At 43.9% G+C, this 15277-nt stretch overlaps 1 protein-coding gene across 1 annotated transcript in view; it reads right to left on the minus strand.

The window, feature by feature from the left end:
- Positions 1-15277, minus strand: part of ABTB2 (ankyrin repeat and BTB domain containing 2) — a 111656-nt gene that overhangs the window by 38224 nt on the left and 58155 nt on the right. Inside the window, exon 2 of the mRNA XM_030273538.4 lies at positions 1068-1214. Coding sequence (XP_030129398.3) covers positions 1068-1214 — 147 coding nt within the window. The remainder of the gene's footprint in view (positions 1-1067; positions 1215-15277) is intronic.

A 15277-nucleotide genomic window follows, 5' to 3' on the forward strand; every position in this document is an offset into this window, starting at 1 on the left:
GGATCCTCCAACGCTGGTGCTAACACAGAAGTCTGCACAGTTTATAGCAGAAATGCATCTGGAATTCAAATTTTCAGCTCAGAATAACGTTCCTTCTCCTTTGCACACTCACTCTATTTTTCTGGCAATGGGCAGCAACGTTTAGAAAAAATTAAAAAAAAAAAAAAAAAAGGCAACTGTAATCAGGAGAGCCATTCACTGGATGTACTGACCAAGTTGGCCAGGCAGGGATGGGGGAAGAGGGAGAGAGGAAGCTGTATTCAATCTCAGGCCCTTGCTACAAATGTTCTCTTGTGTTCCAGGATAAATAGAGGTGTGTTGAAGGAATTTGAAAACCTCAAACTAAGGCAGGTTGCAAAATAAATGGTGAAACACACAAACTCCTTACTGGCCCTGGCATTCATTAGCATTCAGATGGTGCAGGCTAAGAAAGTGATGCCAGCAGAAACGTTGCAAGGGAGAAAGTAGACCAGGAAAATACAAATCATTTTTGTTTACTTTAAAGGGGCTTTGTAAGTATTCTAGGAATGGAACATTGCAATCGGTCAGCTTTTAAAAAAAAAAGGGGGCTGAACAAGTTTTTGTTACCAGAGTGCTCTCAGATTTTCTTTTTCCTTCACTTTTTGTTTTTCAAGTAACCAAAAAGCTTTCCCTTGAATATCCCAGACATTTCCACTGCAGAAACACTGACCAAGAGAACCCTCTTTGCTGTCTTTGGGAGGTTTGTGAATGCACAGGAGAGCCTCCAGAGGCATCTAGGAAAGAGCATCCAACTTTAGCTGGCAGCAACATCTCCACAAAAAAAAAAAAAAAAAAAAAAAAAAAAAAAAAAAAAGGCACATCTCACTCACACCTCTCCAGGTGAATCAGACATTAAGCAGACTAATGAAACCAGCTGATTTTCATAAACAGCACCACCAATTACATCTCACCCAACATTAAATGCTGCTCACGCTGCCAACAGCGGCAGCAGCACTCCTGCTGCCCCTCAGCAATGGAGGGATGGGCTCTCCTGCTCTGCTGGAAGAGCCCCATGGTGGATTTGGTGGATTACATCCCAAACTTACTCAGCTCCGAGATGCTCCCGACGCAGGTGGCCAGCAGGGACTGCTCCAGCGTCCGCAGCTCCAGCTGCGCGTAGGCGTCAGCCCGGCCGTCGCTGCACACGGAGCCGTCATGGTAGGGGCTGAAGTAGGCAGGGAGGGACAGCACACCTGGGACAGAGCACACAGCACACCTCTTACAAATCAGCCTACGCTTTGTGTGGAAAAGCAAATCCCTCCAGGATTGCACCTTTTTCCGAGAATTTTTGAACGGTTCAAAGGAAATCAAACAGTGCTGTGAACACTGCTGGAACGGCTGAAACAGGCTCCAGGGAGTAAGGCTGGATGTTCCTACAGCCTTTAAGAGCTGGAAACAAATTGCAGTCGAGATAAAACTACATGAAAAGCTTTGGTTAAGTCTCTACTCTTGTTTATACAACAACAGGGCCGCACACACACGGCTCGCTGCTGAACAGCTGTATGCAGATCCTCAGATAGAAGGGCCTGATCTGGAGAGATGTGGAATATAGCCTGGAGTCCACCTCATCCCCGCAACCCTGTAAACAACACCAGGGGCTGTGCCAGCCCTTTGAACCTGCCTTGCAGTTTCAGGTGCTCACACTGTGGTTTCTGCATGTGCACACCTCTGGATGCGCCAAGCGACGCCCAGGAGTTCTGAGGTTGCCGGAATTTTCATCTCTGTAAATGACCCCCATGTGAGAGAGAGAGATTAGGAAGGTAATTACACTGCACACACGTGTTTACCACACACATCTCCTCTCCATCAAATGCACAGACACTGATTGCTCCGTGTGGCATAGAGAAAAGGGGGAATGTGACCTCTGGAGTGGATGTGAGGCAGGGAGCAGGGTCTGTGACAGAGGCTGGGCTGGGAGAGTGACCTGCCCTGTCCAGTGACACCCTGGGATAGACCCGGTGCCACTGCATCCTGCCCTTTTTGGAGGGCAGGTGGACTCCAAAAAGCCACCTGCAGTCACTCAGCCATTGCTCCTATGCCCTCACTACTGCCCCATTTTTAATTACAGATCCATCCCACAATTCCAGTAGTACCTCCTGGCCCAAATTTTCCCTGATTCCAGACAAGGCCACTCAGAGCAGCCATGACAGCCTGTGTTCTTAGCCTGCTGCATCCTGTATTTCTGATTTTTAACTTTGATCCACAGCAATACAGTTCAGCTTGGACCCGCGTTTCCTTCCTCCCTCACCTCCCGGCCCTGGGTCAGGCTGGGATGTGGAGATCCTTTACTCCCGTGGCAGTGACCTCCTGTCACATAGGTGCTGTATATTGTTGCCCAACAAAACCCTGCAGCTCATTGTGCAAGACCTTTTGTTTCTTTGTCTTGATGTTTTCTTTTGAGATTTTATGCTGGATTGATCTCTCCTACCCTTTTCACATCCTCTTTGCATCCTGCTTTGCGGCAAAGCCAAGGGCTGGATCAAAAACTTCCTGGACATGATGAGAATAAGGGAATGATTTATCCAGTTGTGCTTCTTCACTGTACATCACTGTTAGTTAATGGAGAATGCTCTGCCAATGCCCTCTTAACCTGAATAATTAGGAAGTTGAGGCTTTAAGAGCTACCAGAAGCCATGCATGCAAACTAGGAGAGCTTTGCTTTAGATACACTATACAGAGCGCCTAAGCCACTTCCTTTTCCATGCCAAAGCTAAGAAAGGATGTTTTAGAGACATATGGATTGAATTTATGGCAGAGGGAGAATGAAAACAGCCTGATTTGTCAAAACTTTCAAATAGAGGCACATAATTCTACAGAGGCGAAAACAGAAACTGGCAGCTCCACTGCTGAGCCCGGCAGAGGGAAAGAAGTGAGGCACATTTTCTCTGCCAGCCCCTTTCAGTTGGTTCTGTTTTCTAACAAGGAATTAAAGATTTGCAAAACGCTTTGGCTTGCAAAAGTCAACAACATTTTCTCAGTTTTCCAGGTCACAGTTTGTCAGGTGACACGTGGAATCAGGGAGGATTTATTTACCTTTGAAAAATGACTCATCCAAGATAGCTGTGGACAAGAGTTATGCTATCACCTGCCTTGGCACAGCTGAGGAGCATCCTTTAGGCACCAGAGAGGAATAACGAACTCACCAAGACTTTGGCCATGTACCAAGGCCCAGTGATGCCACCAGGGATTTTCCCTGGGATCGGAGAGGGGGATGAATGACAAAGATTCCAGGCTCCCCGTGTCTGGCAGGTCTCCACAGCCACAAGCAGGTGTGGGAATGAGGACACACTTCCCAACACTGATTTTGGGACAGTGGGAAGCAAAACAGAAATGTACCCCACAACTATTCTACTTGCAGCACCCCAATTAGGATTTCCTCCTTGATCCTCTTCCAGTAACTCCAGTGAGCTGGAAAAGCATCATTGTTGCTCCTCAGATCAGAAAGGCACAAGGACATCTGCAGTCAATCTTTGCCCAGTGATGTTTTAAGTAGGATCAGGACTTAATCTGTAATACCAATTAAACCCCCCCCCTTTTTTGATAACAGGCAACTGCCTTGTGCTGATTATTTGTATCCCAAACTATGGTTCTTGCTCTCCTGCTTTCCAAATCATGGAATTTTCAGTCAAAAGGTATTACAACAGTATAAACCATGGGCAGTTTCTGTCTGGCATTCACATTCCTGCATTTTCATATTAGTGGCAACACTGGTTTTAATCATGACTAGCAAGATAAGCAAAACTGCAACTGAAATAAATCGATCCACATCAGAACACTCTCAGTTCAATAATCACCTTTATATCCTGACTTTCCAAACTGTGTTTTTCCCACAAAAAAATGTAAAACAACATATAATTACTGTGAAGGAATGAACCACTTGGGCAGTATTTTTAATTAAGATTTTAAGTACAGGATCCAAGCCCTGGTGAGAGACTGGATTCAAGTGTGGCTTAGCTCAAACCTCAGGAGCAGCAGGAGCTCACAAGTCACCACTGGAATAGCCTGATTCTCAATTAAAGCATGGCTAGCTAACAATTTTTTCCTGATCTTTCCATAGCTTTTGAAACAGCAGCTGGAAATAAAGCCATATTTATTCTGCCTCAGTTAAACATGAAACCTGTTCACGAGCACTTGCTGCCAATGCTCTAAAAAGGCAGTCACGACTGGGTGAATTCCAGTTAAGCAGTTCCTTAAACTCAAATTATTCTGCTTGCCTAAAGAGTTTGAAATTGTTGTCCGTAATCTGATGCTTTTTAATAGCAACTGAAAATGTTTCCAGTGTGAGCAAGATCCAGGGAAAAGTCTGTTCACACTCCTGGACATCTTTCTGCTTTAAGAGGTGCAGCAGCTCTGTGGAGAGCTTTGGCTGAAACGTGATGGGTCCCCCAAGCAGGGCTGGGCAAGGCTCCTGTGTGGTTTCCAGCACGTGCTGGAACACCTCTGCTCTGGAGACAGGCTGGGAGAGCTGGGAATGTTCAACCTGGAGAGGGGAAGGGTCCAAGGAGAACCTAGGGGCTCCGAGAGAGCTGGAGAGGGGCTTTGGACAAGGGCATGGAGAGACAGCATAAAAGGGAATGGCCTTAAACTGCAGGAGGATGGGTTTAGATGGGATATTGGGAAGGAATTTTTTACTGTAAGGATGCGGAGGCCATGGCACAGTTTCCCAGAGAAGCTGTGGCTGCCCAATCCCTGGGAGCATTCAAGGCAGGTTTGACAGGATTTGGAGCAACCTGGTCTAGGGCAAGGCGTCTCTGCACATGGCAGGGGGTTTGGAACTATGTTATCTTTAAAAGTCCCTTCCCAACCAAACCACTGCCTGAGTCTATGATGCCCTAAGCTGAGCAGAAAATCCAGCTCCTCAAGAAGGACAATTCCTGTAAGGAACCCCAGGTTCATCTCTGAATGTCCTCATAATTCACGGGCTGGCAACAAATTGTGTTCTTTTGCTCTCAAGATAGAGCAAATGCAGACCTTTCCCTGAATTTTGCTCTGAGATTGGAATGTTCGACTTTTCAACTACCCACGGACCCTCCACACCTCACACTATTTGCATGCCACAGTCGTGCAAAGGGACTTGCCATCATTTTTACCTTGTTGTAATGGTTTTCTCTGGGCTTTCTCCAGTCTGGACCCTTGATGTTGGCAGACAACTTCCTAGAGCTTAACTCATCAGCCATTTGATGGCTTTCAAACACTTGTATGATGTCTAGAGGTTAAGATGGGGCCACTCACAAGTGGCAAAGGGCCAAGGAGTCTTGGCTGGAAAGCACTCGAGTTCTGCTGTCTGGAATTCCTCATGGAAATTGCCCAGGGTACTGATTTCCTTATTTCAGAAATGTACTGGCTCTGCTCATGACAGATTAGGCAAAGAATCAGGAATATAATTAGGACAGGGATATACACCATAAACTACTGACACAGAAAACTGCTTTTTTAAAAAAAATAAACCTAGCAAAATGCATGGGACAATACAATGTGCTATTTATACCTAAACACTTCCATAAAACAAATCAGAACAGTAGGGAAAAAAGCACCTATTTGGTCAAACTGACCAGAAAGCCCTTGGAAAATTCAAAATAATCTCTATACGTTATAAATTGCTGCTAAAAGCCTCATGTGTGACACCAGGAGTGCTGTGAGTATGCTTGAAAAATGCATTAGGAAACCAAGCAGGAATCCCTACACCACTGTGCTTTTGCAATGTCTGGCTTACTTGGGATAAATCCTGCAAGAAACATTCTGGGGGGTGGGAATGATGGCTGATCCCTGTGAACTGAAATTTTGGAAGGCCCAAGTTTTGAAGGCAGAGGGTGATGACCTGACTGCGCTGGAGTTGCCAAATCCCACCAATTCCAAGGGAGCTGGGGGAAAGCTCAGCCAAGTGCAAGTGCAGTTCCCACGTTGGAACGTGGCCATGACATCAGGATGGCTGTCACCTTGCACAAAGTCCTGCCATTCTTCATGGCCAGGAGCATTCAAGGCTCTCCTTGTTTTCCCTTCCCCGCTCTCCCACAGAACACAATGCCCTGCAGTTCCCTCTTGCCAATCAGTTCCCTGTGTGGAGCACCAGCAGGAATTAATGCCGGTTCTTGGAGTTCTGTTTTCTCCTTGCTGACCTACCGCTGCTAGGAAAGCTCAACCCCTCTTTATTTTATGAAATGAGATGGGATCATTTTGACAGAACATAAACAAACTCCTCTGAAAAACAGCAACCAAAGTGTTCCTGATGGAGCTCCCTCAAAATCTAAACACATCAAGCTCTATAATCAACTGCAGCCATGTTAGAGATGGTGAGAGAGGCTTGTGATCAGGGAACAATGCACCTAATTGCTCATATATAGGAAAAGAGTGTGGCTTCTGCTAGAAAGCAGGCAGGCATCTCTCCCAGTTTGTCAGCAGTAAGAAAAATCAAACACAGTTTCCTATATCTGCATCCACATTAAACAGTACTTCTGTAATTGGAAACAGGAGGAGAAGCAGAGGAGGGAGGAGCTGCAAGTGAAGGAGATTTTTAAATTTCCTGCAAGTGCTAGGCTGGATCTCTTCATCAAAGAACGGATGTCCTAAGGGGACACTTCTTGACACCTCAGAGTCACACAGCCCTCAGGCTTGGTCCTACTGTTCACAGAGACAATATTCTCTCCAAATTAACAAAATAGTTTTCCTGGACTTCAGCAATGCTATCAGAGAATGAGTTGCTGCCTTCACGCTCACCATCTTCCTGTAGCTCAGTGTCAGTATCAACAGGCATTGCTTAAGTGAAGTACCCAAATAACCCAGGAGGGACTTATAAAGCACTCTCACTGCACTGCAGTGCAGGTCACTGCAGCAACTAGAAGCATAAAAAGCAGGGAAAGCCGTGGAGCACACAGCCAGGGAAAGAGCAGGAGTCTGTGGACCATTACTACAAATGCCTCCCTAGTCCTAGAAAACTCCCTGTGCCTGCCTTCATTCCCACACATTGTGCTTCCCTCTTGCTATGAAAATGGTGGAATTGGACAAAGGTACGAAGGATCTGTATTCCATTTGAATCCAGCTGTGATATACGAGCTTGCAAATAACTATAAGTGTAGGAGAAAGGCCTTGGTTTAATACCGAGTCAGAATTTACTGAGTCACTAATCCCACTTCCATACCCCTGTGGTCTTCTGGACAACCACTAACCTGGCCTGGCCCCAAGCACTTAATTGAACATAAGCACAAGGGAACATATCCTGGGCTTGCATTGTCATAACTGCCAAAACACACAGCACAATGACTGTCCTCATTCCCATTTCTGAGACGGAGAAACACAGGCAAAAGGAAGAGAAGCAACCACAAAACTCCTGCACCAACTGAATTGGGAGGTTTGGCAAAGCTCAAACTTCCCAATTGAAATTCCCTGTATGAAACTAGGCAGCACAGAGCCATTGCTCCCTGTTCAAAATTCCCAGTTCAAATTCCCTGTATGAAACTGGGCAGCACAGAGCCATTGCTCCCTGTTCAAAATTCCCAGTTCAAATTCCCTGTATGAAACCGGGCAGCACAGTGCCATTGCTTCCACAACCCAGATCCAAAGATTGTAAATTAATGGATTAACTTTGTGTGGCTTTAAGTGTAGGTTTGTAGAATTATGCTTCCTGTTTTATATGTCCTAATAAAAGGCCTTTGGGGATATAATCTGTAAATATAAACTGTAAATGCTTCCTACTATTATTACTTCCTACAACTACTTCTGAAGAGGAGCCTGTGTGCTCAGATGTCAACAAGCATGTCCCTAAAACTCGGCTGATCCTTTTGGAATTTTGTACATGGGATTTTCCAGGCATTGGCTCTTCTATGCAGGGCCCAAGGGCAGGCAAAGACCTGCACTACACTGTAATATCAGTATTTAAAAAGCTACCAATTATCAATAAATCCATGTTTCCAGGACTCTACAGCACACAAAAGAGGAAACCCCACACTGGGTTAGAAATATCAATGAAAAAACAAAATCTTATGAGGAGCGGGATAAACAGATTATGAACACTGTTAAAGAAATACAAAACCAGAATCCTGCACCAAAAAATGACTGTGGTCCAAGAGGCTGAAGACTTGGAATTCCCTACTGCTGTAAACCCTAACCAGTTTGATTAATCTCAGAGTCTCAGTCTGCTTATCTAGAAAATGAGGATATTGCTTCATTCCTGGTAAGGGTGGTGTGATAGCAGCAGTGTTCTTGCTTCATTTCTCATCCTCAACTTACTCCTTCATGCTGCTCAACATTCAGCAGTGTCCCCATTTCTCATATGTGTCAATCACACATTTTTTGCCCATTACCAACAGCTCTTTTTTCATTTACAAAGCCCTTTTTCTCTTCAACAAAGTACCCCAAGATGTAGCTACTTCTGAGATTAAAGGACAGATATTGCGACAAGATTTAATTGCACCTCAGTGGAGTTTATGACATCAGAAGAGAAGCTTTACCCAACTCTGAGAGGGTTAAGGAAAGCAAAATTATTTCAGCCCTGTAGAGATTTGGATGTGGATACAATACTGGACAGTTGCTCTGACAAACAAGAGCAGAAATACTTGCATATAGCTTGCATATATATCTATATATATATATAGATATATAGATATATATGTTGTTTCTTTATAAGAAATTACCAAGAAACAACATATATATATGCAAGCTAAAAAAATAAGCTTTGTTTTTGAAAGAGGGAGAGAGGTATGATAGGTAAACAGTGGTAAGAGTCCTTTAGTGGCACTGCTGTGGGGATCAAAAAGCTTAGGAAGAAGAGGGTCCTGTCTGCATTCCCCTGTAATTCTTTAGAAGTCTCCCATTTAGGTGCTTTTACAGTAAAACCAGCTTCATTTGGTGCAAGCAGTGGGACTGCAGCAACTGCAGGCACCAGCTCGAGCCCTCCTACCCTCCACAATACCCTCTTCTAATCCACTCCTTATTGTTCACTGTCCTTCCTGTAATCTGGCCTTTGAATCATGCCCAGTTCCCCAGATGTGCTCTGAGTAAGCTCTTTGTACATCCCATAATGACCTCTCTTTACTTGCCTTCAATTCTTCTATTTATACATCCCATGATCTGTATGCTTGCAAACAAAGAGGATAGTAAATTTATATCCTCAGCCACTCCCAGTTCCTTTTCTTAGGGAATGTCAAGATGGAGACTCTGACCAGGGAAGTACTCCAGAATAATCCAGTGCAATCCCTTCTAACGTATTCCAGAGCAATTTTTTGGAAGAAATAACCCCTTCATGGCAGCTTCTTTATACAGGTGAGACCTTGGCCTGATAAAATCTACCCTCCTTAGCCTCTCCTGGCTGTTGCAAGCCATCAAAATCAGATTTCAGAAACCATGGTCACTTAATAATAAGCATCAAGACTACAATTACATCAGTTAATGACCTAAAATATCAGAGTGTCATAAGAGCTGATTACTCTCGGTTTATTTTTAAAAAGCCATGAGGAAATAGGAACTTAGCAGTAACCAACTTACTGCTCCTAAAGGAATTTTTTTGGCAACTCAGGGCCTGTCTCCTTTAGCTGTCAGCAACAGCAGCTTGGGTTCTGTCAGGGTGAAATATGCATCTGTCACTCAATATGAAATTGAAATTTTATCTAAGAGAAACACAGTGCAGTGCTGAGACCGTGAAGTCTGACCTCAGGAGGGCAAGGCTTGGAGGCTCCCCAGGATGAGGACATTCCTACTCTGCCTGCAGACAAAAATGATTCAGGTTTTGAGTCACTGGCCAGACAACACAAAACTTGGGGCGGGTGCATGGTGAGCAGTTCAGGAGAAAAGAGACAGCACCAGTGTGGATTTGATACCTCCAGTTTAATCTCCAGTACTGTTTCAGCACTGTAAATTGCTCACAGCAGCGTTTACGTGCATGAGTAATTCATTAATCACAAGTTTTGTCATTTTTTACCCCAGCTCTGCCCGAAGCCCCATATTAGTGCAAGCTTTTGGGACAAGACAAACACAAAAAGCTTCACCATCCTGACAACAATGTTTGTGTTTGACAAGCACCATTAGGCAGGGTTTGCTCTCCAAGAGTATTTTGATAGCACTAAAGACCAGCAGCAATTCTAGCCCAGGACAGAAGCTATGCCCCTCTTACTTTTCATTTCCTCAAACAAACACTTGGAAGTATTTGGCAGTTTCCCCCCCAGTACAGCTGATTAGTCTCTTACTAATGATAGTATTTTGCAACTTTCTGCTTCCTCACATCAAAGCATCCTGGAGATCTTGTCAACAATGACCAATTGTTTAGACACTCAGAAGTGAAGCTGAGGAATTCCACTTACTCACCGACTGCTCAAACCTTACCCTCATCTGCAACACTTCTCACATCGTGTGTAGCACTCAAGGACCATCTCATACCATCCCCATTCATGCCTGGCTTCCTTCCACGACGTCTTGCTCTGGTTTCAGCACCTATTTTTGCATCTGAATTCCTCTTTCTTGTCCCCCATCACCTCTTCATTGTCATCACACTTGCACTCAGACTTCAACCTTTCCAAGGCTCCACACCAGTCCTAAAGGAGAGCAGATCTAACATCTATTTTCGACAGTGCCCTTCAGGGGTGGCAACATGTAAGAATTTGGCAATATTTCTAAAGCTGTTAGGAGGAAAAAAAAAAAAAAAAAAAAAAAAAAAGCCCAACTGTACTACAAGGCTCTAGCCTGTCTCTATTGCACAACTGCCAAGTGCATTTCAAAGTCTAAGTCTCTTGGTTGTAGCCATTTATAGTTTGTATAAAAAGCATAACTTGTACACTTCCATTAGAGCCCTAAATATAACTGCCCTGAGCAAGTACTTGCTGCTCAAACAGGACCTCTTTGAATTTTGTTTCCAAAAGAATGCTGCTGCCACTATATTATTTATAGACATTTACATTAAGATCTGAATACCTGGTCAGGAAACCACTCTGATTAATGCATCTCCAACGTTGTTTTATAACTCGGAAGAAAACTAGTATTTTTATTTTAAAACATAAAAAATTGCATAAGCATAAAAAGCAGCAGTTCTCAGGATGGCCATGGCTCTTTGAAGAATTTGGAAACACTACCACATGTTCTGGGTTTTTAACACAGCATCTGTGTAGGGGATGAAAATTAGAATTCCAATCTTGTGTTTTATTTTAAAAATACACTTTGATATCTCTATCACACCCGTGCAGTAGGTCCATAATGGATTCAAGCATTCAGCCCAATGGATTGTGACAGCGTGCTGCTGTCTCAGGGCTCTCCTGCATGGGACTTCCAGTATCCCATTTCATAGCATGCAATTATTTTCCTGACACTTGGAACACTGTTATTTGTAGAGGTGAAATGAAGGAAAAAAAAAAAAACCCAAACATTTTTCATCATTTCAGGCAAAATGACGGAAAAAAAGGGAAAATTGTCTCACAGCAGAAGAAAATGGAATGAAAATGAAAGAACTTTTTAGAGCAAGATCCTTTACCTGACAAAAACTACACAGCTAGGAAAAAACTTCTTTATTTTAATGAACTATCATAGCATTACCTTTGTCCATAAAACTTCTGCAGTCACTAAGGTGCAAAATAAAACCTCTATTTTCTATTTTGTTGGTTCTGTGTTGTTTTAAATTATGATTTTCTCTCTGAGGTCAACATGGAGCATCTCCACTGCTGCAAGGCAGAGATGCACAGCATGGAAGGACTTGAAAAGCAAAGGTCCATCCCACATAAATGACCCCATTCCACAGAAGTAATCACTTTTTGGATCCAACTGTTTGTCTGCAACCACCATATCCCAGCAATATTAATAGCTTTGATTATTGCCAAGGGGAAAAAACATCTCAGAAGGCTTTTTAAATTTGTTATGGAATAAAGCAAAAGGCAGAACCATGGCAGAGGCAGATTTGGGGAGGCTAAACTGTCTAAGAATGCTTTTTTCTGTTCTTTTCACCAAATTATTGAAGTGACAGCTCAAATAAGAGACTGTTCTGTTAAAAAAGGACAAGCTGGTAAAGGCTAAAACTGGGCTGCCCTGCAGCTCCACTTATGGGTGGGAACAGACTGGAATAGGAGATAGGGAACATCACTTGGAACTGAAACAGAAACTTATTTGAGTTCAAACTGTACTTCAGAACAATCTTTTCCCCCAAAGTAATACAGTAATAACAAAAGGGAAGGGAAAGGAGCACACAGAAAACTCAGAGAGGTTGGAAATAGATATATGGAAGAAGGACGGTGGAAAAGGAACAGGACAAAAAAACCCAAACCAAACCAAACCAAACCAAACCAAACCAAACCAAACCAAACCAAACCAAAACAAATCCAAAACAAAACCCAAACCAAATCCTAAACATTCCCTGATGGAAGAAATCAGTGAAAGAACAGGAAACAGTCCTATAAATAAGAGCCAATTCTGCACCTTTACCTTGGAAATATTTTATTTCCCCCAAAATTCTTGAGGAACGTCTAACACTCTGTATCCTTTAACCCCCAGTATCATTTGTCTCCCTTCCCCTCATCCCATTCCCTGAAAAGTGGCACAACAAACAAAGAGTGATTGAGCAGAGCTGGACATGCCTTGACTCTGTGCTGATGGAACTTGATACCCACTGTAGCCGTGTGGGCAAAATCAGCTTCCAATGCCCCTTCCCGAGCTAATTTCAAGATCACCATAATAAGATAAAAAAATAAATTACTCAATTTTTTAACACCATGCTTTGAAACCTGAAGTTACTTGGGTTTCATTTGGGGTTTTTTTTGCTGTTTTATAGTTCTTCAGGGCAGAATAATCAGACAAACACAAAAAAGTAGCAGTCTCCTCGCTACCTATTTTCAAGATGATCTTCACCTTCCTGCCCCGTTCTTCCTAATAAATCACTGTTTTACTGTTAGGGCCCTGCAGGCTCGACCATTGCTTCTTCATCTCAGTGGGAGCCAAATGATGATTGAGATGCCAATATATTAGGCTGTCCTGATTCAAAGCAGGGTAAGGAACAAAGCATTTGTGCAGAGTGAAGATAAATGAATATAAATCAAGTGCTAAGCCATTTTCTGTGATGGATTAGCACCTTTCTTTGACCCAATAATGTCAAGGGGTCTCCAAGCTGACAGGAACTAATGTGGAAATCTGTGCTGTGCAAAGCCAGGAGGAATCCTGATCTCCAGCTGCACTGCTCCTCTATTTGCATTTTGCTCTCACTCAGGTGTGAGCAATCCATCTCCCCTTGGGAAATGTCACTACAGTGCCCACCAAATCTGTCTCTACAGTATAAAATACTTGTATTCTGACTTTCTGCCTGTAATCCCATTCTTATCAGTAAACCAGCAAGTCATAGATAGTACCTAGGAAAGGACTGGAAGGAAAAGCGTTTTCAGTATCTCACAGAATGGTCTGGGTTGGAAGGGATCATCTCAAGGAATCATCTCATTCCAACCCCCTGCCACATCCATCTTCCCCTGTCCCAGGTTGCTGCAAGCCCTGTCCAACTTGGCCTGGAAAAATTCCAGGAACGAGGCAGCCACAGCTTCTCTGGGAACCTGTGCCAGGGCCTCTCCACCCTCACAGGAAAGAATTTGTTCCCAATATCCCATCCAACCCTGTCCTCTGTCAGTGTGAATCCATCGCCCCCCCCATCCTGTCACTTCAAGCCTTTGTCCAAGGTCTCTCTCCTTTCTTGTAGCTCCCTCCAGGTACTGGAAGCTGCAATTAGGTCACCCCAAGCCTTCTCCCTGGTATCTGGTGATGTTGCCAAAGCACAAAACTATACAAAGCCAGCAGCAAAAAGCACATGTTTGGATCAAATGCGGCTACTGCGATTTTGCCAAAAACAGATGTGAGGGAAAAAAACATTAGTGAACACAGAGAAAACTTAACTGGGAGTTGAGGCCAAACCTCTCAGCTCTGGCCATGTGCAGTAGCTGGAGCTGTATTGTATTATAGTACAGAGTGGTTAAAATGCACTGCATCACTGACTGGTGGCAAAGCTGCAGGGTTTGAGAGCAGGAAACACATCCAAGCCCTGCAGCTATTGCAGCCTCCACCATTGGCATTTTCCAGATGAAAAAGTCGTGGATGACTTGCCCAAAACAAGAAAGAGCCGTGTTTGTCCTGTGCCACGAGCCTGGACACGAGGCTCTGTAAAAACAAGGGCTCTGTGCCTGGGCTGCTCTCCCAGCTCGCTCTGGATCTGGTGCAGGCAGCCTGGGAAGCTCAATCCCACAGGTGAGTGCCACTTGTTTAACCTGTTGGAGACTGAGTCACCTCTCACCCTCTCTGATTAAAGACCATCGATATTATGTGCTCCAGGCTGGATTCCACCCTCGTGTCTCCACATTACACTGATAAGAGGCATATCTCAGAGACCCAGGGCACTAAAAATGAGCCGAAGGTGCTCTCATTACCACCCACATTGTTTTAAATTCCCAGTGAACTACATCCTAAGTGACAGCAGCCCTGCTCCCATGTCCCAGGCTTTGTACTCCTGGCTTCTGCTTTTGTCAATATTCTCCCTCAGCAGGCTCAGCTTTGGCTACATCACTTCTTTGCCTCAGTGTAAGTACTATACAAACACCTAAATGCAAGTGCAGGCATAAAAAGGCAGTGGGGAAATGTTTGGGGGTAAAAAAGGATGGGTGAGACTGCAGCATCCCCGATTTAGTTCAGTTTAAACTGCCACAAAATCACACCCTGCCAGTGCCACCACATCTTGTAGAAATAACAGAAACTGCTGAAGTACTGAAAAAAAATCATAAATTAAATAAAACCCCTTAAATTTAATCTCTTCTGCTTTCAGAGAAAATAGTGGAAGACTTTTAGAAGTCAATAGAAAACTTATCCACAGTTTTGGCATTCTGAAGCAAAAGGAATTTGCCAAGTGCAAGAAGTTGTTTATAAGAAAAGAAACAGAGAACTGGAAGTGGTTCCAGAAAATTTATTATGACCCACCTGACTGTAGCCAAGAATATTACATCAGCCCAGATAGCCTGAGAACTGGAACAATATTGCTCTCAAATTAGCAAGTTGCTGGTACCACAGGCAGGGAGAAATGGTTTTGCAGGAGGTCTGGGTTCTCTCCTCAGCTCTGATAGGCAAGGCTGCTTCTAAACTCACTCCCTGTGACCAGAAACAAAGGATTTCTTCTCTTTATTCCTGAGGTTGGTTGGTTGGTTGGGGAAATGGTGTTTGTTTTAACAACATCTTAAGATTCTTAGGGTACTGCGCATCTCTTAGTAAAGCCTCCAGAACTCACTGTACTCTACATGAGCTTTCTTGGTTCATGCTGAAAGAGGGA

This window comes from Taeniopygia guttata, chromosome 5 (genome assembly GCF_048771995.1).
Source record: "Taeniopygia guttata chromosome 5, bTaeGut7.mat, whole genome shotgun sequence".
NCBI classification, from domain to species: domain Eukaryota; kingdom Metazoa; phylum Chordata; class Aves; order Passeriformes; family Estrildidae; genus Taeniopygia; species Taeniopygia guttata.